The sequence below is a fragment of the Phyllostomus hastatus genome, unplaced genomic scaffold (assembly GCF_019186645.2).
Source record: "Phyllostomus hastatus isolate PE091 unplaced genomic scaffold, TTU_PhHast_1.1 phas_contig_29, whole genome shotgun sequence".
Taxonomy (NCBI): Eukaryota; Metazoa; Chordata; class Mammalia; order Chiroptera; family Phyllostomidae; genus Phyllostomus; species Phyllostomus hastatus.
In genome coordinates, this window is record NW_025333835.1 from 29,761,290 (window position 1) to 29,788,457 (window position 27,168).

Sequence of the window (27,168 nt, forward strand, 5' to 3'; positions counted from 1 at the left end):
TATGAGGGTGAGCTCTTATATAGTAAAACGATAAAATGTCTTGTGTTATTTAAATATATAATATATTAAGTGAACTAAAAAGAAAGCAAGTTTAAAGAAATTTAAATATATTATTACCTCTTAATATTGTTAGTCTATTAATGCTCTCTACCACTATATCTGTTAAGATGACAAAGATAGGAAGAGCTGATGAACGCTTTGAATAAAACTATTAGGAAGGTATAATTTCTTTTTTGGTTGTTGATTTCAGTAAGTTTGTCTTTATCTTATTCTTACTAATTTAAGCAAGTAATCAGGCTCATCCATTGGGCCTCTTCATTCCAGAAATCCCCTTTGGCAATTCAGGAGTTAAAATAAAAAAGATGCCTGGCCTAAATCACCTGGGATCATAATGTAGTTTCAGCTTATAGAAGGCAGGTCTTTGGGTTAAAAGGTCCTTGATCTACATTGCTCATCACATTCTTGTGTTCCACAGAGAAATATGCTCTGTGCCCTGTGGGAGATACACACACGGTAGGTGTGGATTTAAAAAGAAAAGGGTTCTATGGAAAGTAACCTCACAAGATGATTTGATCATAAATTCCTAACCAGGCAGGTCATGGTGGGTAGTCAACACCCAGGCATATAACTTTAGTGAAAGGTTTTAAGCCAGCCCTGCCCATTGTTCCTGTGCATCTAGGTTAACACGCCTTTGAAATACCAGAAGTAACACCCTTGAAAGGGTGTATTAACCATCCAGAGAGCACCTAATCTTAACAGTAATCCAATCTCCACCTTGCTTTCTCTAATCTTCTTTAAATCCCCTTGTTAATAGTAAATGCGTAAACTATTACCTTCCCGAGTATTTGCGATCTTGCTAACTGGCGTATGTCATCGATTAGGCTCAGAGGAAGTCTTCTAAAAATTGTCTACAAATTTGGACACTTCTATGCTGACATAGGTCATGTGTGGTTAACCATATACTGAGAGTGTCTTACAACGTTACTCACAAAGTGATTTCTTGCTGTTAAACTCTTTCAGATTATTAATGTATAACCACAAAATAGTTCCTATCATTTCATAATTTTCTTATATCCTCCCAGTAACCTAGGGCTCTAGAGGCCTCTTTCCATGGTGAGATATGAGTATGGCTGAAGGGTCCTTTTTTGGATTCTTACATCTTTTAGTACTAAGAGAAAAACAGCAACAAAAAATATTTTCAAGATATCTCTTATCTTACTGATGATGATGAGGGTTTTATAAATGTCACAGAGATGGATCTCCCTGGATTGTCCTAGGCCTGATGAATAAGAAGAAGAAATGCTGGTTAATGGGTGGCAGGTCACCAGGTGTTCTAGGTGTTCTACACCTGGTGACCTGCCACCCACTCTAGGAATGCGTTCCCTCCCCCCTCCACATCTGTTTTTGCCTGGTGTAATGGTGCACAAGCCGGTGCTTGCTTGCGCGAAAATGGCACAACAGAACAGACCAATCATGGACAGCGATCTCCGCCCCTCGCCTTTTGCCACCGCCCACTCTCGGCCGTCCGAACAACCTACACAGCTCCCAGTGATTAGTGTTACTCTTCCATCTCCTCCCACTCAACCAACGCCCCCTCCACTCGCGCCGCGGATGGGACGCCGGAGGACCAAGCAGGCATGCGCGACCAACCCGAGCATGCTCAGTAGCGCGCACGGCGCCCCGGAGCTTCATCCAGCCGCTGCTGACGCGGAGGTCTCCGCGGCAGCCGCGGGAGCGGCAGGAAGTGAAGCGGCCTGTCCCGGCGACCGCGGAGGCAGAAACAGAGGCGGAAGGGACCCTGCGGCGACGTCGTCGTCGACGGGGGTGACGGAGGGGGCTGAGTATCTAGGGGACTCGCTGGCTGGGAAGCCGGATCCCGAACCGGGCAGGATGGATTATCACCAGCCGGGGACTGGCCGCTACCAGGTGGTGAGTGCCTAGCCCCCGCCCCGACCTCCTGCGCCTCTGGGGGACCCACGACTGTCTCCCGACTGTCTCCCGCCGTGTCCCCGAGAGTCCTTTTTCTTGGATTGTTCCCGGAGGGGACGCACTGGTTTTTCTTTTCTTTTTTTTTTTTGGTGGCTCTTCTGGTCGGACCTGCTTTCTTCACATCTGTGGAGCCTGTCTCTGCACCTCTTGGAGACCCTTCCCTCCCGACCAGTCTTCCAGCTCCCCACACCCCACCCACACCCTGTCCCCGTCTGTACAGCATCCACTTCATTAAAACATACCTGTTTTATTTATCACTTTTCTCGATCATTTCCTCATTCCCTGATTCAGACACTTCTGAGACATTCCACTGGATTGTCTGTTGGAAACGGTACGGAGTTCCTATACCTGCTGGGAAGGTGAACGCCATCATAAATGGAGTGGGGGAAGGGGCTGGAGATGTAAGCATTACGCAGGGTCAGATGTGGACTTGGCGGAAAAAAAAGGAGGGGGGATTTAAGAATTGTGAAACGGTAGAGAGTAGTCGTGATGCTGATAAGGTCTCTGAGCTCTAGTTAACCTTGTCATTTTGTCCTTTTCCATTTTGTTGGTACATACTGAAAGTGACTCTTCTTTTTTTCTGTCACCACATTTTCTTACCCCTATGTGAGGAAATAGGATGTTTTACTAGAAAAATGCTAATCTTGTTAGAAAAATAGTTTTTCATTAAGTACAGAATTTTCCAGTTTAACCGTATAAACCTTTGTATGTTGAAATGAGTGAAAACTGTACCTGTATTATTTTCAGTGTCAAATTTTCTGATATCCAGGGTCCAGCAGAAATAAGGCCTGGTTGAGTGGTTGGTAGGGTAATAATATGGGTATAATAATTTATAGTTTTAATTTGAACATTTCACCTAAAATGTCATATGGTGTGCTTGAATGTGATAGTTATGCTACAGAATTATATGTTTATAATTTTGTAATGTAACATTTTGTAATAAAAAGGGGCGTTATTTTGCCCGACCTTGTATTCCCCGCCCCCCCCCATTCTGGTGGTGTCATTGGAACCCATATTTAAAAGATGGACTCAGCAATAGTTCATTGTTTTGTTCCAGCTGATGGGCAGTTATTAGTACTGTTTATAACATTTTACAAATGTATACATGTTAGTGGAGCTTTCACCTTTCAAATCTATTTGCACATGTGAAACTTGTGAACTAAGAATTTCAATTAAGTGCTTTTTGACAAATGTGAAGATTACTGAAGGATGAAATCCCAATGTAAGTTTGAATTTTTCTACAACAAAAGCTCGTGATGCTTCCATTTCATCTGGTTTACAGCCTTTAAAACCTCCAAGTAATCCATATTCTGAAATCTTTGGAAATTTATTAGGTTTTTTTTTCCAGGACAGTTTGGAAAATATTGCTGCTAATATGTAAGGCATTTTTTGAGTTCTCAGTGTATATGAGTTTGGTGGTTTTATTTTTTTAAGGCATTCTTATTTTTACAGACGTTAACAAAAATGAAATGCATTAAGTAAATATTGAATACTCTTACCAGTAGGAATGGTTCATTTTTGTAATCCCTTTTCTTTCCTGTTCTTACTTGTTTTCCTGGATGGCATTAACTGTTTTGAATTCTTTCTCTGGGGATTTTGCTTACCAGAATTAACAATGTCCTCATACAGAAATCACTACTCAAAACATTTTTAACTGATGTAGCTGTGCCTTAAAATAATTTGTTGTATTGTCACATTTGCTTTCAGTGGTTATGACCAGTTAAGACTTAATTATTTAAAAAAAATTTCTAATACCAAAATACTGAAATTTGCTTTCTTAATTTTAAGGTTTTTCTCCCCCTCTATAACTCATTTCAAAATAAGTGCACAATGTCATCATATTTATTGTTTTTTTTTTTTCAAACTGGAAATGAGTTCCGTCTTTGAATGGGTGGAGGCATTCCTTCAGGGCAGAGGGCAAAATCAGTTCTTCTGAAGATAACTACTCACTTCAAGTCGGTAGGACATCAGTTTGTTTTCTTTGGAAGGCAACGTGTTTGTGAATCTTAGCATCATTTAAATTTGGGTTTTAATTCTTATTACTACATAGTAATTTCATCTGGTTTTGTTGAGATGGCCTGATGAATAACTCTAGGTATATGCCAGAGAAGCAGCTGAATGGGTTTCCAGTAAACTATTTATCTAGGGACTAATCTGCAACTGTGGCATATTCAGTGAACACAACTTGTGTGGTTTCCTTTAGCTCAGTTTAAAAAAATAAAAATATAAAAATTCTGAAAAGATTAATAACCTTGAGCAATAAGGAATTTCAGTTGTAAAGTTGGGGACAGGCAAGCATGCTTAGGGGTGAAATGGTATGCAGTGTTAATTTGTCACATATTGGGAGAGTTTAAATTTAGCTTTCTATACTGGAAAGTTATTGATGCTCAGGACCATTAGATAGACCTACTACCATTAACCAATGCACAAGTTTTTTTTGTGGAAAATTGCTTTTTCTGTGGTCCTTTCCATTGTTAAATGGGCCTGAATTTTGTTAAGTAAAGCAGTAGCTAACTACAAAAAGCCTTGATTGTTGTCCAATTTCAGAAAAAGCCGGTACGATAGGTAGTTTCATTGTGTTATGGGAAATTCAGTTTTGTTTTGTAGGAAATGAGCAATGTTGCCGAACTAGGAGTAGTTGACGTGGCTTGAAGCTGTTAGGCTACATTCTAACTTTGATGTTCTGTATTTTAAAGGATTATGTGCCTGTAACAAGCTGACTACTAAGATTTCAAAGGTATTATTTTATGTAAAAGTTAAATTGGCACTGTATATTTTAGTAGTAGTTTCCCAAACTGTATTCCAGAATGATGGTAATAGTCTTAGAAGATTTGTAACATATTAGCATAATAAAACACACATTTTTGTATTAAAACCATGAGAAATTCTGAAGATGGTGCTTTGGATTTATTTAACCTAGTTCTTACACCTTGGCCACAGATTTTTAAAGAAAATTTTAAGATTATGTTAACATTTCTAAACGTTAGTTTTCTATGAACATAATGAAGTATTCACACTGTGAAGATCTAGATACTTGGCAGTTTTTTTAAATATATTTATTTGGGAGGGAGGGAGAAAGAGAGAGACATCAATTTGTTTTTCCCCTTATTGATGCATTCATTGGTTAATTCTTGTATGTGTCTTGACTGTCAAACTTTGCTCTTTTATCTGGAGACTTAGAGTTACTGTTGATAAATCAGCTGGGAGGGAGGTTGACTATGAATAGTAAAAAAATGTGTTAAAGCCCTGGCTGGTGTGGCTCAGTGGATTGAGCACCAGACAGCAAAACAAATGGTCTGTGGTTCATTTCCCGGTCAGGGCACATGCTTGGGTTGTTGGGCCAGGTCCCCAGTAGTGGGTGCGTGAGAGGCAACCACACAATGTTTCTCTCCCTCTCTTTCTCCCTTCTGTCTAAAAAAAGTAAAACCTTTTTTAAAACTAAAATAAAAAATAAAAATAAAACAAATGTTAATAAACCATTCAGTGTTTATAAAAATAAAAAATATGTTAAAGTCATCTGGGCTTATATTTAGATGTGCTGTTTACAGTTGAGCTTAGTTACTTAAAGTCTTAAAGCCTCAATTTTCTCATATTAGTACCTACTTCATTAGTATTATTATGAGAATTATGTAATCTATGTAAAAGATACAGTATAGAGACTGGTGCATGGAAAATAAATAGGCATAATATAAATTATAAAATATTTAAAACATTTGTTTTTGCTGATGACTACTTTTGTGTCTTGTTTTATTTAGAACCTGAATATCAGCTAGTTTTTTGTTGTCCGTGTCAAGAACTGTGAAAAGTTTTTAAGATTTTATTTTACTGTATATATGAGGTAATAAATTAGTATGTCAAGGTTCCATGATTGCTGGCAGAGACAGGAGACTCCCCAGGTCAGAGACACATGATGTGATTATTACTCAGAGTGCAGCAAGCTGCATGATCATCAGCATATCTGTGTAGGTTTTCCTTGCAACCAGGACCCAGGAGGGTGATTGGTCTAGATGGATGCACTAGTGGGTCACAGCTGAGGAACTCAGGGGCAAGGGCCCTGCACTTTTTAGCAGGGAGAAGACAATGTAGCAAACAAACAAGCTAGTTACCTTACCTTGGGAGAACAGTTAACATGTTGTAACCTTGACCTTCTGTGTTGCCTATGTGGCTTACTACAAGAATTCACTCAGTATCAGGAAATAGATAAGTTTTGTAGACTGTCACACTCAACAAGAATGCGCAAGGACACCCAGGCCCATGGTGGACTGCCTTGCCCAGCAGAACATGTTCTGGATGAGATAATAAATGTTGTTTTTTAAGTGCAGTGTGATTTACTTTTGTGTTCCCTGTTAAAGAAGTTTTGTAGTCTTTTACTGTATGTTCTCCAGTTATTGCTGCCTTTTCTTGGTACATCTTAGTTCCTTTGATCTTCACTTGTTTGTCTCCTTTGAACGTATCAATATTCTTTGTCTGGTTTATATTCTTACCACACTGCTTTTACATCATCAAGGTTGCCCATTGCTTAATATAATAGATACTTTTCAGTTCCTGTTTTGCTTCATTTTTTGTTACATGACACTAAACTTTTTCCTTGAAACTCCTTCCTTATTCCTGATGTGAGGAAACTTTCTACTCTTCTTTGACTTCCCTTGGTGAACTTATTTTGTGCTGCTTAAATGTTGATGCATTCTATGGCATATATTATTGTGATAGCCTGTTTATTACTTGTTTCCTTCATCTGACCATCTTCCAGTGTACCTGTCATATGCAGTGCATGAGTCATGTTAGTGACCTCTTATTGAATTCCCCTTTCCTCTCCATTTAATATTACATCTTTCAAATATACAGAAAAGTTGAAAGATTGTGCAGTTACCAAGTAGGGTCTACAGTTACTAACAGTTCTGTATTTGTATTACTGTATATCTGTCAATTCTTATTTTTTGATACTTTCAAACTAAGTTCAATGTATATACATGTATGTCACTATGAACTGCATGCTTATCATTAGCCTACAGTTTAATATTTCTTTATGGTTCTTTCTCTTTGGTGGAAAGCTGACATATAGTGAAATGCACAAGTCTTATTTGCCTGTTGAATAAGTTTTGATAAATGCATACACCTATGTAACCCACATGACTTTCAAATAGAAAAGGAATCTGCAAACTAGGTTCCAACTTCTGTTTTGTAAGTAAAGTTTTATTGTGAAATAGTCACGCCCGTTCATTTCCAGTGGCAGGACTGAGTATTTGAGTCCTCAAAGCTTGAATCAATTTTTGCTATTCTGCTCCTTAGAGAAAAATTTTACTAACCTGCCATATAGAGTATTACTATCACCCTAGAAAGTTTCCTCATGGCTCCTCCCTTTTAGTTCCTGCCTACCACATGATTGTTATTCTGATTTTTTTCACTTCAATTAGTTTTGTCTATGCTAGAATCATAAAAATAGCATATTGTATCCAAAGCTTCTTTCACTCTACATCGGGGGCATCTAAAGGGCCAAATGTAATTTCAACTCCTTAACAGTTAAGGAGTAGTTACATTTATATAGTCCTAAAATTATTTTTGCCATTTCAAGGCAACCACAAGGCTGCTGTGGCCCCTGGTAAAAATGAGTTTGATACCCCTGTTCTACATGAAGTTTTGGAGATTGATTCATGTTATTGTGTATATTAGTAGCTCATCTCTTTTTATTGCTGCATATTATTTTATTGTATAAATTTTATGAATATGGTACAGTTTGTTTATACATTGCTCTGTGGGTTCTTTCTTTTTTTTTATTTATTTATTTTTAGAGAGGGAAGGAAGGGAGATACAGAGAGAGAGAGAGAGAGAGAGAAACATCAATGTGTGGTTGCTGGGGGCCATGGCCTGCAACCCAGGCATGTACCTTGACTGGGAATTGAACCTGCGACACTTTGGTTCGCAGCCCGCGCTCAATCCACTGAGCTACGCCAGCCAGGGCTGGGTTATTTCAATTATTGGCTAGTATGGATAAAAATGTTAGGAATATTCTTACACAATTTTTTTTAGAAGTCTTAGTTTTAAACGGAAGGGAGGGAGAAAGAAGAGGAAGAGAAACACTAATGTGTGGTTGCCTGTCATGTGCCCCTACTGGGGACCTCACCCACAACCCAGGCATGTACCGTGACTGGGAATCAAACCAGTGACTCTTTGGTTTATAGGCCGGCACCAGCCAGGGCTTATACAGTTTTGGGGGGGGGCATGTTTTTATTTCTCTTGTGTAGAATTAGTGGGCAATAAGGTTGGAGTATATTTAATTTTACAAGAAACCACTAGACTTTTCCCCAAAGTAGTTATATCATTTTACACTTCTGCCAACACTGAATGAAAATTTTGGTTGCTTCACTACCTTTCCAAAATTTGGGTTATAGTCTTTTTAATTTTAGCCATTCTTGTGGGATTATTGGATTTTTGTGGTATAAATTTCTGTTCTAGACATACATGTTCCTTTAATTGACCTTCCTGTATTTTACAGTGCCTTATCTTAGCAACCTCTGCCCCCCCCCCCCTTAATTTTTATGCACTAACTGATAGAGTCCAGGACCTACTTATTATTAGTTACTCAACCATAATGTATTCTCTCTTTCCGGTTTAATTTTTCCCAGTGTATTTCTCATCTCAGGTTCTGTACTACAGCCTTCTGGTTCGTTTCTCTCATACAGTCCTGTTCTTTCATGTGAATACTTCCAAACTATAATTGGAAGAAAGAGGCATGGCGAGTTTCTTGCCTTTGTCATCAACATCAAGGCAAAGGAAAAATTGATAATCACCATATTAGAGAACTTATTATATTGAATTATGTTTTTGTGTGTCTTTGTATTTCTAAACTGGTGCTTTTTCTCACAGGTGCTTCAGGGTTCTAAGTACCTCTTGTGAGAGTTATGCTTAAGTTAACGTATGGGAGAAGTTTTTAAGATATTATTAACTATAGGACAAAGGTCCTACAACTCATGTATTCACTTAATAAATAATAATTTATGCAGTATTTCTACCAAATTCTGTTTTACGTGCTGGTGAACAAGACAGTTATACTTTGGTGGAAGAGAGGCAGATAAGTAAGCATACTTTCAGATAGTGGTAGGTGGTTTAAAGAAAATGAAGCAGTTTAATGGAATAAATAACACATTTTATCAATAATAGTATAGCAGTAATAGAACAATAATGACTTTGCAGTATGTCAGTAATTTGCTGAGAACTCTGCCAAGTGCTTTATACACACAACAAGCACATTTAACCTTCAGTTTAAGTAACTGGAATACATTCTGCTTACATTTATTAAGTGTAAATTTACTGACAAGGTCATGGTAATTGAGACTAGTCTACGTACCATGTGATTGTAAATCATCCCATGTCTGTGTTTTCATGCCATGTTGTTATGGTTTCTTCAAAAGTTTGATCACTAAACTGGAATTAAGGACTGGAATTAAGGTGTGGGTAAATGTTAAAGACATGCCAAATGCAAGTTGGGAAATGCAGTGGTCTAAGATTTGCTCTCAGATTATTTCAGGATTTTGACTTGCTTGCTTTTGAGATTTGTTTGAACATGAACAATTTAATATTTTTAAAGTTTAGGAATGTGCTGTGGTTTAGATTGTCTAAGATGTTTCTCCAGAATTACCTTTTACATTATATAAAGAAATTGTGCTGTTTGGCAGAGGCTTTGAGAATAAAGGTTTTTACCTCATCACTAACTTCAAGGCTCTAAGGATTTGTCTTCTGTTGGATCTTGGACTGAAGAAATCCAATAGTGACAGTTTTTATAGAACATTTATTCTCACGTGGGCGGAGCTTTCATTTATATTAGCATGACTTTCTTTTCGTGTGTGTGTGTGATTTCCCCAAAAAGGGAAGAGTCTTGAAATAACCTAGAGACCCTTTTAAGTTTTTGTTCATAACTTTTAGAAACAACACAAGCCTCTGCTTACCTCATCCCTTGCTTGATTTATTATGGCACTGTACATGAGCTATAAATATTTGAACTATAATACTTGTTTTTTTGCCCCACCTTTCTTAATCCACCACTTCAAACCACGTTTCTCTTGCCTTATGTCTTTTGAACATATTTTTCCCATTTTCTCTTTTCTCCTTTCCTCCTCTAGGACTGATATCTATTCTTTATCTCGATCTGTTTAAATGTTCTTTTCAGAAAACTTTTCCTTACTTTCTGCTTCTCTACCTCCATTTCTTACCCTTTAGTGCCAAGTTCTGGTTTCTTTTAACACTGTACATTTAAACTTGTCATAGTCCTTACTCCATGGTATATATTCAGTAAACTCAGTGGGAAGTAGGGTTTAGTTCTGTCTTTTATATAATAGTATATAGTATAGTTTTAGACCCACTATAGGTGCCTAGTAAATAGTACTTATTGAAGAAATAAATGGATGCCTTTCCTGAATGATTTCAAGAGTATACATGAGGTTACTGGTATATTATGTTTATAAAATGAATAGTTCTCTAGAGTTCTATTATGTAACAGTAGCAATGCCTTGGCTTACTCACACAGTGTTGATATTCTTGATATCCACAATCAGGGTATGCATTTTGCTTTTAGAGCAGAGCCAAGGAATCTGTTTAAATGGATTCTGGTATTATGTAATTCCTCATCTGATTGGCTGCTTGCAATTGCAAGATATTTAACCATGGTTAGGTCATTTGGTCTATCTATAGAAAGAAGGAAAACCTGTTTCCAGATGTTACGGAAATGTAGTTAGTTATCATTTTTTAGCCTTCTAATTTTATAGCAGATTGTCTAAAAGAGAATCTGCTTAAGGTCGTGCAGCAGACCTTAAAGGACAGATTTTATTTTGTTACTTGTAAAGCTATCAGCTGAGTTAAAGTCAAAGATCCTGGGGCAGAACTTTCCTTACAGTTAACTTCTTTCATTCGTGGTGACGCCAGACCTGGAGAGCACGGATGGGACAGCATGGTCTGGTAGTCACCCGGCTAGTAAGTGAGCCCCGCAGATTGTCCAGAACCACAGCTCATCGTAACTCAGTGGGCTGAATTCAGCTTTTGGACAAGTTTTCTTTCACCTGTGTGTGTGCGTGCGTATATATGTTTTTTAAATCAAAGTACTGCAGGTATACCTTCAAAAGTTTGAGTACCAAAGGACAAGTAATGAGAAATAGCAGTTTCTTTTTCCATCCCTGTTGTCCTTCAAGTCTTTCTCCTCAAAAGAAAGCAATCTTTAACTCTTTTTAACTGCTTTAATTCTGTATTTTTTGAAAAAGTCCTCATCGGGGGATATGTTTATTGACTTTTAGAGAGAGAGGAAGGGAAAGAAAAACATCAGTGTGAGAGAAAAATATCAATTGGTTGCGTGTGTAGGTGCCCTGACCCAGGGCTTGAATCTGTAGTTTAGGTGTGTGCCCTGGCTGGGGGTTGAACCTGAAAGCTGTTGGTGAATGGGCTGACTCTCCAATCAACTGAGCCATCCAGCCAGGGCTGAACTCTGTATTTTTAATATATGCATATATGCATCTTCAGCTACTTGCTGATTTATTAATTTTACTTTTGTTTCTTACATGTCCCGCTTTCCCTTCTCAGGTCATGTTCTTCATAGTCTCACCCACTGGGTTCAAATCATGGCTCGTCACTTATAAGCACTGTAACCTTGGGTCAGTTACCTACCCTCTCCGTGATGTACCTTCCTCATCTATAAAGTAAGGCTAGGATAGATACCTACCTCCTAGTGTTATTGTGAGGATTGAATATATGAAAAGCATCTAATTTTTAGTTATATCAGAAATTAGTGTTTACATTTTATGACTATGAAAATACTGTTCACAACTGAGTCAGGTAGTATATTTTGTATAACTTTAAATTTCTCATGGAATTGCCTAATTTTTACGTCTTTATTTTTTTGTGTATCTGTTGTTAATTCTTTGCATATCCTTTGGTGATTTTTCAAAATTTACTCTTCAGCTGTATTTTTTGCATAGTCAAATGCATCAGATAATTATAAGTTACTTTATTTTGTTCTTTGAAGACAGCGTTTCTAGAGCCCTCCATCCTCATTGTTTCCATTTGTACTGTTTGTTCTGGAGGCCTGATGCACTTGCCTTCATCACTTTGTTATGTGGAGCCTCTGTTTCTTGAATTCTCAATCTTTCTCTGCTTTTGGTTTACCCCCTAATATTAGTGGGACTTATTTTCTGTAGATTTCTTAAGAAAAGATGCCTGGGGGTTAAGAAAATAAAACTAAATTAAGGTATTGACTTTGTTGGCATCAAATTCATAATCTCTTGTTATCATTTTAATGTTTGTAGGTCTGGTAGTAACCCCTTTCTCATTTAGGGATTTGCTTTCTTATTTTTTTCTTTGATAGTCTAGCTGTAGTTTTTGTCAGTTTTGTTTATTTTTTCCAAAGAATAGCTTTTGTCTTTGTTAAATGTCTGTATTTTATTTTACCGATTTCTGCTTTTACCACATATATTTACTATTTCCTTTTTTTGTGGTTTACTTTTTATTTTCTAGCTTCTAGTGGTGGAACCTTGGTCATTGATTTTAGACTTTTTCCCCCTGCTATAATCATTTTTCCCTACTATAAACATTCATGTAACAGTTTTTTTTGCTATGTCTTGCAAAGTTTGATATGTTGCATTTTTTGCTTCCAGTACAGATGTTTTCTAATATTTCTTATGATTTCCTCTTTGAGCCATACATTATTTAGACATGTATTAAATTTCCTTTTATTTCGGATTTTTTAAGATAATCTTTTTAACATTTCAAATTTAATTCTTTTGTGAGATAATATATTCACTGTAATCTCATCCTTTTAAATTTATTTAGTCTTATGATCCATTATATTTATCTTGGTGATGTACTGTGTGCATTTAAAATTTATATACTCTTCCATTGTTGGATATAGTATCCTAACCATGTCCAATCAAGGTGATTCATAGTATTGTTCTTACCTTTGTCTTTACTGATATTTGTTTTTGTGATAGTCTGTTAGTTGCTGAGTAAGGGGTGTTAAAATCTGCTACCTTGTGGAGTTACCTGTGGAGTTGCCTTTAAATATCTCAATTTTCCAATTCCTAAATTTTGAGGCACTCTTTTTATAAAACGCTCCCTCTTGATCTGTGGTAGTGTTCTTTGTCTTTAGGTCTGTTGTATTTAATATCAAAATAGCCATTCCAGCCTTATTTTTGCATGGCATGTCTGTCTATTTATTACTTACAACCTGTCTGAATCCTTTAGGTGTGCCTTTCTTGGGAGTATGTAGTTAGGTTTGCTTTGTTGTTGTTGTTTTCCTTTTTTCATTCTAATATCCCTCCCTGCCTTGTAATTGGAATGTTTGTATTTAATGTAATTATTGATATGGTTGGTTTCTGCCATTGTATTATTTGTTTTCTGGGCTTTTCCCCCCTCTTTTTTACTCTTTTCTGTGGCCTTTTGGATTTGACTTAAAATTTGTTTTTCAGTTGCCCTTGCCCTATTTCCATGGTCATTTTAGCCATTCTTCTTTACATTATTTTTTGCTGGCCAAGATGACAATAAAGAGTACAGAGCTAGGTTTGTATATTTAACATGAATGCCATAACTTCATATAGAATGTAGAAATTGGTAACCGTGTAGGTCTCTCTGCCCTCTGCCCACCTATGCATAATTACATATGCATTCTTTCAAAACCCCAACAGTGTTACAGATTTGTTTTAAATAGTAACACATTTTTAAGTGCTTAAGAGGAAAAAATTTTTTAATATACTTAACATTTATCACTCCCTATGTTTTCATTTCTGAAGAAACATTTCTCTTTATTAAATATTTTCAGTGGTAATAACTTCTTTTTACCATTTCTTAAAGTATAGATCAGCTGTTAATTCACTTTTATCTGAAATGTCTTTATTTTGCCTTTATTCCTCCAGTATATAGATACATAATGTGAATGTCGAATTTTTGGCTTAGTTATTCTCTCTCAGCTTTTTAAGATATGGTTCCATTTTCTTCTGATAGAAAGAAAATGGTTTCTGCTGGGGAATTTGTAATTACTTGAATCATTGTTTCTCTGTATTAAATGTATTGCTTTTCTGAGGCTGCTTTCAATAACTTTTTTAAGCTTTTATTATTAGAAATTTTATTCTGTTGTGCCTTGGGTGTGGTTTTCTTTGAATTTGTTCTGTTTTAGCTTCACTGAGGTTGAATTTATAAATTTATTTCCTTTACTCCTTTGAAGAATTAATGGACACTATTTCTTCACCTTTTTTCCTGCTTTAGTCTTCTTTTTTGTTTCCTTTGAGCCTCAAATTACATGGTTTTATTTTTAGATCCTTTAAATTTTTAAAAAGTCCATGTAGCTCTTTGTTTACTTATTTAATTTTCAATCCTTTTTTGTTCTTCAGAGTGGTTAGATTCTGTCTGTTTAAATTCACTGGCTTTTTCCTCTGTCCTTATCACACTATGGATCCCATCCATTGGATTTTTTTATATCACATTTTTTGTTTCATTACAAAATTTCTCTGGTTCTTTTTTTGTTTTCTATTTCTCTACTGAGATTGCCTGTCATTTCATTGATTTCAAGGTAATTTTACTTTACTTCCTGGAATAGCAATATGCTGCTTTAAAATTCTTGTAACTATAATCTGAGTCACTTAGAACTGTCATCTCTTGATTGTCTTTTCCCTGGAGAGTGGTTTATATTTCCTAGTATTTTGTATTTCTAGTAATTTTGGATTTTATCCTGGATCTTCTGAGTGTTGTGCTGTGATGCTCTGGAGAATATAGACACCTTGTTTTAGAGGCTGTCAGCCTAACTTTAGATTCTAAGTACTGTCTCACATACTGTTTAGTGGTTCAAATATAAGCTTAATTTCTCGGGTATTGACCAACCTGCTTTGGGTCCTGCACATGCATTGTTCAAGGGTTAGTGATTGCTCTTCATTTTCTGTCCTGCCCAGTCTCCATTCCATGCTTCCTCTGGCTAGAAATAGCGAGGTTTTTATTAGGGTTTTAGCAACCTAAGCTGTGGTCTCTCTCCTCAGCTCTGAGGTTCTACCTCAGAGCAAAACTGGGAGGGGAAAAAAAAAAAAAGGAGAAACTCTCATTGATGCAAGTTGCTTTTCTTAAGGTTTTAACTTCCTTCTACATCCCTGTTTTCTTTAAAAGTTCAGAATGCTTTAGGTAGTTGTTTTTGTGTATTTTGTTCCAGGTTTATATTTGCTGTCAGTGGGAGGACTGGCCTGCAAGGGCCTACACTGTCCTGCTGGAACTTGAGCTAACTGCAGATTTCGAGATTTTTGTTTTTCTACTCCCTGCATTAACTTTCCTCCTGGTAGTTTTGTTTTGCCATTCTTCCCTGTTGGAGGTGTTTTTATTTTTATTTTTCAAATTCGGGTGTTTCTTCTCTGCCTCTTTAGGTACTCTGAGTTGTACTTTGTGTGCTTTTGACTTATGGACTGGTGTGCTTCAGTCTTATGTTATTTCTTGGTAAGCCAGCCTTTTCATGGAGGGCCTCCCAACTGTCAGTATCTGTAGTTTAGTTAGGAAGCTATGACAGTAGTTTAGGTAAGGGATAATAGTGGCTTAGATTAGAATGGTAGCATTGAAGAAAAGTAGATGAGTAAATTCAAAGATGTGTGTGTAGTGTGCTTACAGCATCAGAAGTAATCATAAAGGTAATCTTGTGGCAGAGTAGATGACTACATGTACGTTTTTATTGGAGGCATCTTGAAATAGAAAGAGCCTTTAGTGAGCTCGCCCACGCCCTTTCCTTTCCCCTCTTCTTTCCCCACAGGCGTGCATCTGCTAAACTCTAAGGGATCTCATGAGACTTGCAACCAGAGGAGCAGTGGGCAGTGGTAGCCCGTCCTGGGCTAACCCCCTGAACCTGTCTCCTTTTCCCTGACTTCTCCATGAGCTAAAAACAGGCCTGCCTCAGCTCTTCTTTCCTATAACATTTTTAGAGAGCCAAAGCAGCCCCACTTAGGCTGTCTCCTTTTGCTTCTGTCCTAAGCCCTTCCTTGTTTCACTGTCTCCAGCTTTAATAAATGTGCTCTCAAAATTAAAAAAGAAAAGAAAGAGCCTGGATTTAGAGACAGTAAAACCTGATTTGATTATTTCTTTGCCCCTAATTAGGTGTGTCAATCCAGTTAGTTAAAGTTTGTTCCATCCTACTCAGGTCAGAGCGTTATTAGAGACTAAAGTAGATGATACATATAAAGTGCTTTAAAAAAACACTATTAATTTATTGGGTTTTTGCTATGTCAGACATTCTGAGTATGTACAGGTGTTCATTTTTGTACTCTTTATAAAAACTAAATGAGAAAATAGACCCTATTTTCTAGATTATAAAAATGAGGCTCTGGCCAATAATAGAGTATGTGCTGGAACCTAGGTTTGGATCTAGAAATGTTTATTCCAATGCCTGTGCATTTAACCAGTATGCTACTTATTCTTAGCCCAATGTTAGTGATTGAATAGGCTCATAAATATTTGTGCCAGTATTTTGTTTTTTTCCCATTTATCTGTACATAATCCTACATAGTGCTTTTTTCATTGCCCTTGTTAAAAATTAATGTATAATGAAATACTTCCATGTCATTTTCAGTGTTTTAAGTATGCTAAATAAAGGTTTCTCTTTAAAGCAAAATTGTCTCTCAAAATGTGAAGTTAAAAACTTAGATTGCCAGGTTTTTTCCTCCTGTAAAACTACTTGGTAAATTTCTTTATTTTATTTTATCTTTTTTTCTAGAGAGAGGGGAAGTGAGGGAGAAAGGGAGAAAGAGAAATGTTGATTGGTTGTCTCTTGCACGTCCACAACTGGGGACCTGGCCCCACAACCCAGGCATGTGCCCTGAGTGGGAATTGAACCGGCGACCTTTCTGTTTTCAGGCGGGCACTCAATCTACTGAGCCACACCAGGCAGGGCTAAATTTGTTTTATTATGTGTGCTGATAATTGGAATTTGAATTCCATAGAAAACTACTTACTCAGCTTCTCTTTGCATACTATTTTTGCTGTGGTTTCTTCAGAGGTGCAGGTCGTATTTTTTTTTTTTTTTTGTCTTGTGCATATTTACTTCTGGTGCAAATCAATGCAGTAATGGAATTTATGTGTGTAAATTTTTATTGGAAAATGCCAGCCCTGTCAAGTTTTATGGAAAACCTTGGTGTAACATTGTTTTTGTATTGACTAGTACCTTTAGAAATGTTGCATTACAGTGGTCATTGTAATATGAGAATTAGTACCATTTATACAGGAATAAAGAAATAAGTATTATTTATACAGGAATAAATATATATGGGCTTGTGATTGCTAACTTTCTGAAAGAGAAACAGAGAGAATGTGTGTTTGTGTATTTGGCTTCTGGTATCATGAACTTACTCAGCTTATGTGTACATGTTTATCAGCCAACTTTTGAGGGCTTGTTTTGGCATATAACAATTTGATGGATGAGCCCTTCAACTGTTGCCTGCAATGGCATCTTGGCATTTGCTCTGCTTCCTGGATGAATCATCAACAACAGAGTGTCCTGGGAATTGATACTACTGTATTTAGTTTTGCTTGGGGATTCTGTTCTTAGTGCCTCTTTTTGCTGAGTGCAGAGCAAACTTTTCTCTGAAGAAAGGTGTTATTTCAGGCCTGGTCCTTCTTGGCTTCCTGGTTTACCTATAATAGAATGTGTAAACTTTCCTTTCCTTTATTCCCCATGCTGCAGCCCTTGCCTCTGAGCTCCTAGTTGTTAGAAGCTTGAAGTTCTAGGGCTTGATGGGTTGGGATTTGTATCTTATTTCCTGCACTGAATATAGTAGCTACAACATATTAGTGGTTTAGTAAAGTTGGTTGAGTGACTGATAACTGACTGAGTGAATGAAAATAAATGCATCACAGCAAGATCAGGCTCCAAGACCCAGTCAAGGTTATGCAGCTAGGAGGTGGTAGATCTATATCTTAAATTAGATCTTCTGGCATCAAATTACCTTCTTTTCTAGTCATGTATAACAACTACTTGATCATCTAAAATAATGAAACAAGACAGTTCACCATACTGATTTTTTAGATGACAAATGAATGCTTGTAATTGTAACTTAAACAATATTATATGGAGTTAGTTGGCTTATGCCCTTGCAAATGAAGCCAATTATACTCCATTTAGTTCTCTCTGGTCTGTGTGTTGGAGGCAGTCTCTGGATTCATTTTTAGGTAAGAGTGAAGTTGGCAGAAGAAAATCCAGGGCCCCTATAAAAGGAACAGAGTGAATAGTCAAAGGTAGGAGGAGAAGAAGGGGGGAATAGTTCTCTGGAAGCTAAGGAAAAACCAGCTAGAACACACTCAACTGTGTTGAATATATTAACGATTTTTGGTAGAGTGAGGACTGAGTAAAGGTTTTTAGGTTTAACAGTTAAGAAGGTCAATGTTCTTAGCAAGAGCTGTTGAAGTGAAAGCCAGATGGTAATGGATTAGGGAGGAAATGAGCATCGGAAGTGCACAGAACAATGATATATATTTTTCTCTTAGGATGTTTGTCACTGAAGGAAAGAGGGAGGGATGGAAATAGGTCGAAAAGTACTGAAAAAAGTTTTTTATTTCAGCTGGGGGGCAGGTTTTTTCTTTTTTTAAGTATGGCGTGAATAGAGTATATGTGTGGGTAGAGAGAAAGAAGTTAGTGGAGAAAAAGGAGAGATGTTATTTAAAGGAAAAAGGATCCTTTGGGAAGCAGGATCTTCTCTGTACAGTTGTCTGGCATTTAGGAGCAAAGACTATAAGTTAGGCTGGATGCCATAACGATAAATTTAGAGATGCAGGGGGAGATAAGTTGGAGGAATTTTTGCTTGAAAACCTGTTTTCCTCTGTGAAGTAGGAAAAGAGTTTCATGGTTGGAAGTGGCGAATAGGAGAGCGGTGGAGCCAAAACACCTGCCATTGTGGTGACTGGCTCTGACAGCCCGGCTGGGATCGGAAACTAAATTTGTACTGGCACCAGTCTACACAGTTATGGACGTGTTTTCCTCCTTCTACCAGGAGATAGTACATTTGTCTCTCATTGGGTCTCCGTGGGGCAGATGTGGCAACTCGGAAATGGAGGGTGAGTGTCATGCAAGTTTTTCACTTAATAGTCTAGGCTACCTTGGCTAGAAAGTAACCAGGTGGCAGCAAATGGAGGGCCCAAAGAATAGACATAATGCAAGCAAGGGAGTGAGAAAGATAAAAGCCAGGAGATTGTGACCTGGAAGTAAGGTGTAGAAATACAATATTTTCCAGTAGAAGCAGTTCTAGATCAGGTCAGGGAAGAACTGATTGATGTAGTTACTGGACCATTCAACTCTGGGTATTATTACTTCTTCCTGTCTTATATTTGAGGTGTTAAGTTGGTTTTCTCCATCTTGTATTACATATAGTAGGATTTAAGGTAGAGGAGGTAATACTGGGGGTATGGAGCTGGCTTTTAAGTCTTCTTCACTGGGGATTGTTTGAACCCTGCAGATACCGATCAGATCAGGATGAGACAGCGTCTGGCAGGCTGGATAGACAGTGTGAACTTAAGAGAGGCTCTTGATCTAGAATCAGCAACTTCAAGAAAATTTTCCTTGTTTTCTTGTTGCCAGATAAGGGGGGCTTTGTGCGAGGATTAACATTCTTGTTTGAGAGGCCTTTGTGGAGTGGAGTGTGCCATCCAAGGAATACTGGATTTTGATTAAAAGTGGAAAAATCAATTTGGAAAGTGACCGAAGATGTGGAGGTTTTTAATGATCATGTTGGGCTTCCACTAAGCAATAGAGTAGAACTTGTTAGAAGCTGGATTGTAGCGTTTTCAGTTATCTGTTTTTATACAATATATTTTTCTATTTCCTTACCATATGTTTTATTTTTGCTTTAACTTTACTTTAAAATAATTTTAGACTTATAGAAAAGTGTGGGGAAAATAGTAAAGAATTCCTGTATAGCATTCACCCAGTTTCCTTAAATGTTGACATTTTATCACATTTGCTTTGTGATTCATTCTCTCTCTCTCTCTCTCTCTCTCTCTCCCTCTCCCCCCACATATACTATATATATATAGTATATATATAGTATATATACATGCATACATACTACATATATATTAAAACATTTTTATCCTCACCTGAGAATATGCTTTATTAATTTTAGAGAGGAAGGGGGTGCAGAGACAAACACACACACACGGATGTGAGAGAGAAACATCAGTTGGTTGCCTCCTGCATGAGCCCCGACCCAGCATCGAACTCATAACTTAGGTATGTGCCCTGATGAGGAATCAAACCCTGGAGCGTACAGGGCGGCGCTACAGCCAACTGAGCCACCTGGCCAAGGTCACACTTTATTTTTTCTGAAACATCTGAAAGTAAGTGGCAGACATGCTATCCCTTTACAGCTAAATATTTCAGTGTATGTTTTCTAAAAACAGACATTCTCTCAAAGTACAGTGCAATTATCAAAGTAAATAACACGGAAACATTGTAAAGTGCAAACATATTTCATCACTTTCTCTACTTATGCCTTTTATAATAAAGAACCCTCCCTTTTAAGAGCAGAATCTAGTTCATAATTAGATATTGTGCTTAATTATCATCTCTCTTAGTATCTTAGTTTTTTGTGTTTCTTTTTTAAGATTTTATTTATTTTTAAAGAGAGGGAAAAGGGGCCGGGTAGGGGAGAAAAAGAGGGGGAGAGAAACATTGATGTGCTCAAGAAACATCAATCAGTTGCCTTTCACACACCCCCAGCTGAGGACCTGGCCGAAAACCCAGGCATGTACCCTGACTGGAATTGCACTGGAAACCTTCTGGTTTGTGGGACGACACCCAGCCCACTGAGCCACACCGGTCAGTACGGTATCTTACTTTCTTTTAATTTGGAACAGTTCTTTAATCTTTTTTTGTCTTTTATGACATTAATGTTTTGGACAGGTTCGAGTCAGTTACTTTGTAGTATACCCCACAAATGTTCTTTAAAAAAAATTTATACTTTTGCCCTGGCTGGGCGACTGCACTGGTTGGAGCGTTGTCCCATTCACCAAAAGGCCGTGGGTTTGATCCCCTGCTGGGGCACATGTAGGAGGCAACTGCTGGATGTTTCTCTCTCATTCTCTCCTCCTTCCTCTCTCTCTAAAAACCAATAAAAAACATCCTCAGGTTAGGATTAAAAAATATACTTTTACCCAGTGGTTTTAGAATCCATTGGTTATTATTGCCTAATAGAGTTGTAACTATGGTGAATGCATGTCAAATGGTGATTTTCTAATTCTGTCATTTGTTCTACATTTATTATTTAGAATTCTATACGGAAGAACATTCCTTCACCTCCAATTTATTTATTTATATCAGGAACTCATGGGTTTTTATTTCATTCTATTGATTATAATCTTACATCATGATCGTTTATTTTGAGGCTCAAGCCAGTTCCAGATTTGACTGGTGGGAGTCTCTTTCATCTGTTCCTCTGTCCTTGCAGCACGTCCCTGTCCTTTTTGTACTTTCCTACCGCATAGCATTCAGACATTGAGAAAGTATCTGACTCCGGAAGTGTGCTGCGTATGTCCAGTGTACTCCATAACTTGGTTTTGGTTGCTGTCCCTGCAGCAAATGTGTTGCAAAGATAGGACATTGGGAATGGAAGCAGGTTTTTCAGTGTTTTTGTGGTAATCTTAGGATATTCTGCCTTGACTTTAATCCAGAAAGTATGGAGATTTGAAGTTGTCTCAAACATATTTTTAAGGCCACCATCGTTTGAAATCTCAAGCAGTTCGTCTTCTAGTACAGAGTCAGTTCACCTGGCTTATTCATGGTAAGGAATGAGTCGTGGATCCATTCCTTTCAAGTTTGGGGGTCTTTTGTGGTTGGGGAGTAATGCTCAAACTCTTTTCAAAGCTGAGACAGGTGATCGTGCACCAGCTGGGAGAGAAGGCCCTGGCTCGGTCTCTTTCAGAATGGCTCTCGATGTTTGAAACATGTGAGAAATCCCAGTGTTCATTTGTCACCCCCATAATTCCAGTTTGGCTTTGAATGCAGCCACTTTATCTTCCGACTGGAACACAGTTTTCATTCTCCACTGAAGTGACTTAGTTCATCGAGCAGGTTGAATATGTCACACAAATAAGCAAGTCTTGCGACCCATTTTATGTCACTGAAGTGTGCTGCCAGTGGTGACTTTTTCTGATAGAAATCTCTGGAGTGGCTCTCGTAACTCAGAAACTGTCCAGTGATCTACCTTTAGAAAGCATCTCACTTCTCTGTGTAAAATTTGTGTGCTCTGCGTCCATCCCCTCACAGAACTAAGTGAACAAAGGTGAGTTAAGGGCATGTACTTTAACATGGTTGATAATTTTAATCATATCCTGAGAAACATTGTTAAGTTCAGGTGACATTTTCAGCTAGCCAGCGCTTCTGTATGAATGACAGTGCATAGACTCACATTCAGGAGCAACCTCTTTGACCTGAGTAGTCAAACCAGAAAGTCGTCCAGTCATGGCAGCCGCTGTCTTCATGCATATACTGATGCAAAATGACCTGTTCAGCTTTCCTGATATGTAACCATTCAAAGACTTGAATAGCTCTGCAGCTGTGGTGTTGGTTGGCAAAAAAGCGTACCTAACATATCCTCATGCACATCCTCCTGAAAAATACAGCGCACAAAAACAAGCATTGTTGCCCTGCTGTCAACATCAGTAGACTTGTCATCCTGGATTGCGTACACCACACAGTGACTCATTAATCCTCTCTGACAGTTGTGCCTCAATATCCTCTGCTATTTCATCAGTTCATCTAGCTACTGTGTGAGCTGAAAGAGGAACATGTTCCTGCTTTTGAACTGTATCTTGTTCTAAAAGTTCACGACAAGTGGCCTTAGCATGAGGCAGGATCAACTCTTGACCAATAGTATAGGGCTGCTTAGCTTCAGTGATGTGGTTCGCCACTGATGCTCTCAGTGCAGACACAGTTGATGCAATGGTGGCCTTCAGTAATTGCTTCTGTTCTTCATGTTCGAGGTTTTTTTGTTTTTGTTTTTGTTTTTAAGCCCAAAGGCTTTTTTTTTTTTAATTGCAGGGTGCTTGGTCTCCATGTGGTGAAACAGTTTCATGGCTTTGATGGATAGCTGGTTGCCACATATTAAACATGGCATGCTTGGAGAATGTGAATCACCTGTTGCAATGATCCTGCAATTTAAGTAGAATTCTTAGTATTTTCTTTTAAATACACCTTTCTTTTTGTGGTAGTCTTAGAGTCTTCTGGTGTCTCATCATTGGGTCTTTCCCCCTTTGCAAAGAATCACTTTAGTGACGTTTGTTTTTTACTCCTTTTGGCTGGCTAGGGTTATCATGTGGGCTCACCAAAACAGTGACTGAGACAAGTATGCAATGCAGCAAAGAGGTGCAGGCAGAAGTGATAAATAAAATAATGGGCAGGATATGTGCAGACTAAAATAGGTGTCAGATTCGGACTTAAAGTCTGCCACCAGATGCAGCGATACAGTTTAAGTACATCAACTCACTTGCCACTATAAAGCCTGCCACCAGATGAAGCTTAATTGTCACTTGCCACTCACTGTATGAGTCTGCAAGCAGTTGATTTATTATGGTCTCTGTTCAGTCTGACCTCTCTGCTAATGATAATCTACATTTGCAGCTGCTCTCCAGCGCCAGCATCACTGCCTCAGCTCCACGTAAGATCATCAGCATTAGATTGTCATAAGGAGCACACAACCTAGATCCCTCGCCTGTGCCGTTCACAGTAGGGTTTGCACTCCTATGAGAATGTAATGCCAATGCTGATCCGACAGGAGGTAGAGCTCAGGCGGTAATATGAGCAACGGGGAGCTCCTGGAAATACAGATGAAGCTTTGCTCGCCAGCCCCACTCACCTCCTGCCCCACTCACCTCCTGCTGTGTGGCCCCAGTCCATGCCCAGGAGTTGGGGACTCCTGCTTTTGAGAATGAAAGGGGTGGAGAGAATGTTACTTTCAGTGGGGCCCTGCAGCAGTAGGTGTGAAGTGAGACTGTCCTGAGATAAACAGGTGTGTGGTCATCCTAGTTATACACCAGCCTTGCTAGATAATCATCTGGGGTCTTCCTAAAGTATTTGTTGCCCCACCCCACACAAACTAGTGTTCTAATAATGACAAAGTTCTAATTTAAAAATTAAAAAAGTTCTTTCGTTGAGCTAAAATAGATCTCTTTGCAAATATAACTTTTCTTCCCAGTTATGTCCTTTGGCATTAAATATAGTCGAAGTGAAGAGATTAGTCAGAGACCATATACAAAGGTCTGTCCAGAAAAATCCAGCCATTGTTAATGTAACAAGAATGGTTTGCATGACATTGATATAATCTGGCAGCCAAGGAGAGTGGACTGGAATGTGCATGTGTGAACAATGACAACCTCACTGTACTAGTCATGGGGTGGGGTAGATGCTGTTGAGTGAGCATGTGTAATGTGTGGCTGTCACATTCAAGATGACTGAGCAGAGCAGTAAATCTGCATCAAATTTTGCATTAAGCTTTAATATTCCTCCATGGAAACTATTTGGATGATTCAGAAGGCTGTAGCTATGGACAACTGGTGATTGGCAACTTCATCATGAAACATGCCTGCTCATGCATCACATCTCATACAGTTTTTTGATGAAACATCAAATAACCCAGGTGACTCAGCCCCCCTGCAGCCTAGATTTGGTGCCATGTGACTTCTGACTTTTCCTCAAATTAAAATCACCTTTTTTTTTTTTTAGATTTTATTTATCTTTAGAGAGGGAAGGGAGGGAGAAAGAGAGAGAGAGAGAAACATCAGTGTGCGGTTGCTGGGGGTCATGGCCTGCAACCCATGCATGTACCCTGACTGGGAATTGAACCTGCGACACTTTGGTTCGCAGCCCGCGCTCAGTCCCCTGAGCTACGCCAGCCAGGGCGTAAAATCACCTTTGAAAGGGAAGCGATTTCAGACCATTAATGAGATTCAGGAAAATACAACAGGGCAGCTGCTGATGATTGGGAGAAGTATGTGAGGTCCCAAGGTGCCTACTTTGAAGGGAACTGAGGCCTCGTTGAAAAAGAGTGAAACTTAGCATTTGTAATAGCACAGATGGACCTAGAGGGTATTATGCTTAGTGAAATGTCAGTCAGAGAAGAACAAGTACCATATGATTTCACTTATATGTGGAACCTAAAGAACAATATAAATGCAAAACAAAACAGAAACAGACTCAGATACAGAGAACAGACCGATGTTTGTCAGAGGGGTGGGGTGGAGGTTAGGGGCTAGGCAAAAACAGAGAAGGGATAGATTGGCAGTACAGATTGGTAGTTATAAAACGGTCACGGGGATGTAAAGTACTGCATAGGGAGTATAGTTAATAATGTTGTAATCTCTGTGTATGGTGCCTGGGGGGTACTGGAAATATTGGGGGAAGTACTTTGTAAGGTGATTGTCTAACCAAAATTAATACAAAATAATATCGAATGAAGAGAATAAATACTTTCGAGTGAATGAAAAAGTGAATATGGAAGCTCTGTGCTATAGCGCTAGAGACTGTTGACTTAGTTACTGGGCTTTACTGTTTGCATATATCAAATGTTCGCTATAAATTATAATTTTGTAAAAATGAAACTGAAGGTTTAGGTAGAGCAGTTGAAATAAATTGGTATGTTGTACTAGTTCCAGAGCTTTGTTTCTGAGATTATTTGCAAAAGTATCTGTAATTATTTTAATTATTTGAATAAATCATGGCAGGCTTTAAAAATGAGCAGGTCCTTCTGGGGAGCACATTTATGTACTAAGGAGTTAACTTGCAAGAACTAGAGGAGAGCTGTTTTGTGATACAGGATATTTCTCTTTACCATAATTCATCTGCATTTGCAGCATTAACAGTAGTTTGGAAAAGTTGTTTACTCTTTTGACACCTTTACTGTTACTTGTTTTAGTTGCTACTGCTTAGTGTCTCTTTGTATGCTACTTTTATTTGTCTTTTCTTGCTCATCTGACATTTTCCTCCTAAAAGTATCATTATAGATGACTAAATCAGGACTTCTCCTGGGTACCTTGTAGTGGGAAATACGGGAGATGCTTTGTGACACCAGGGCACTCGTGCTGTGCTGACTTGGTGCTGTGGTTGTATTGTTAGGGTTCGACTTTTCTTTGTAATAAACGGTGATTGATGGATGGTAGACAGTATTTACTTGGGATTGAATTAATTGGAATCTGTTGTAATCCTGAACATTTTTTCTTTATAAATTATTAATTTGAATTTTACTTTGTAAAGAAACTAAGAATTCTACAGTTCTTAGTGACTGATTAGATCTCTTTAAAAATGTTCATCTTTTTAAATGCTACTTTACGTTCTTTACAGCTAAAAAATGATCCTTTGCCTGAAACAATCTTTAAAAATGAGTGTAAATTAAAAAAAAATAGAATCACATTAAAATTTCTTGTATCCTTTGTTCTCTTAGCTTCACAATGAAGAGGATAATTCAGAATCACCTGCAGTGGAGCAACCATCAGCTTCAGCTCCAACACCACAGACCATGCGGACTGTTCCTGCAGCATTAGTACTCGAAACAGACTCTTCTCCGCCACCTTACAGTAGTATTACTGTGGAAGTACCTACAACTTCAGGTACTGTGTTTATTATGAAACAACTAACAGTGTTTTTAATAGTGCAGGTTTTTTGTTCCTTTGATTTTCCAGTATGGTTTTGTGTGCATACACACATACATACATATATATGTGTGTGTGTGTCTACTTACATAGTCATAAAATAAGGTGTTGTTCATGGTGAGTGTGAGCATGTGGTATGTGTTAACAGAGCTATAGAATGTGAATGTGATATTATCCCATGCACATGGTAATCATTGTTGGACACAAGGCAGTGATTGCTGCTTGCTCATCTTATCCTTCAGTCATTCCAAAGAACTACTCTCATCTATTTCTCGGGCCACAGTTCACATTTTCCCCCAGCAACACTAATGTAATCATTACAGTGTTTCAAATATGATCTTGTATGGTATTGTAAATAACCTCTAAATATTTTATATGCTTATTATGAAATATTTTAAAAATCAGTTATTGAAAAACAGTTTAATGTAAAAAACTGCCATCACAGTGTATCATCTTTCTGATCCCTTACTCTATGGTTAGTGTCATCTACCTTTCTCAAACTCATGCCAGCTTTCTCTGGTTATCATTTTTGCTTGTCTAGATTTTATCTAGACC

The 27,168-nt window shown here is 38.0% G+C and overlaps 1 protein-coding gene across 1 annotated transcript in view; it reads left to right on the forward strand.

Moving 5' to 3' along the window:
- The first annotated feature begins 1,565 nt into the window (after positions 1–1,565).
- NDFIP2 (Nedd4 family interacting protein 2) overlaps positions 1,566–27,168 on the forward strand; it is a 54,720-nt gene continuing 29,117 nt past the window's right edge. The window contains exons 1-2 of the mRNA XM_045839169.1: positions 1,566–1,929; positions 26,406–26,571. Of these exons, the coding sequence (XP_045695125.1) occupies positions 1,612–1,929; positions 26,406–26,571 (484 nt within the window). The 5' untranslated portion in view covers positions 1,566–1,611. The remainder of the gene's footprint in view (positions 1,930–26,405; positions 26,572–27,168) is intronic.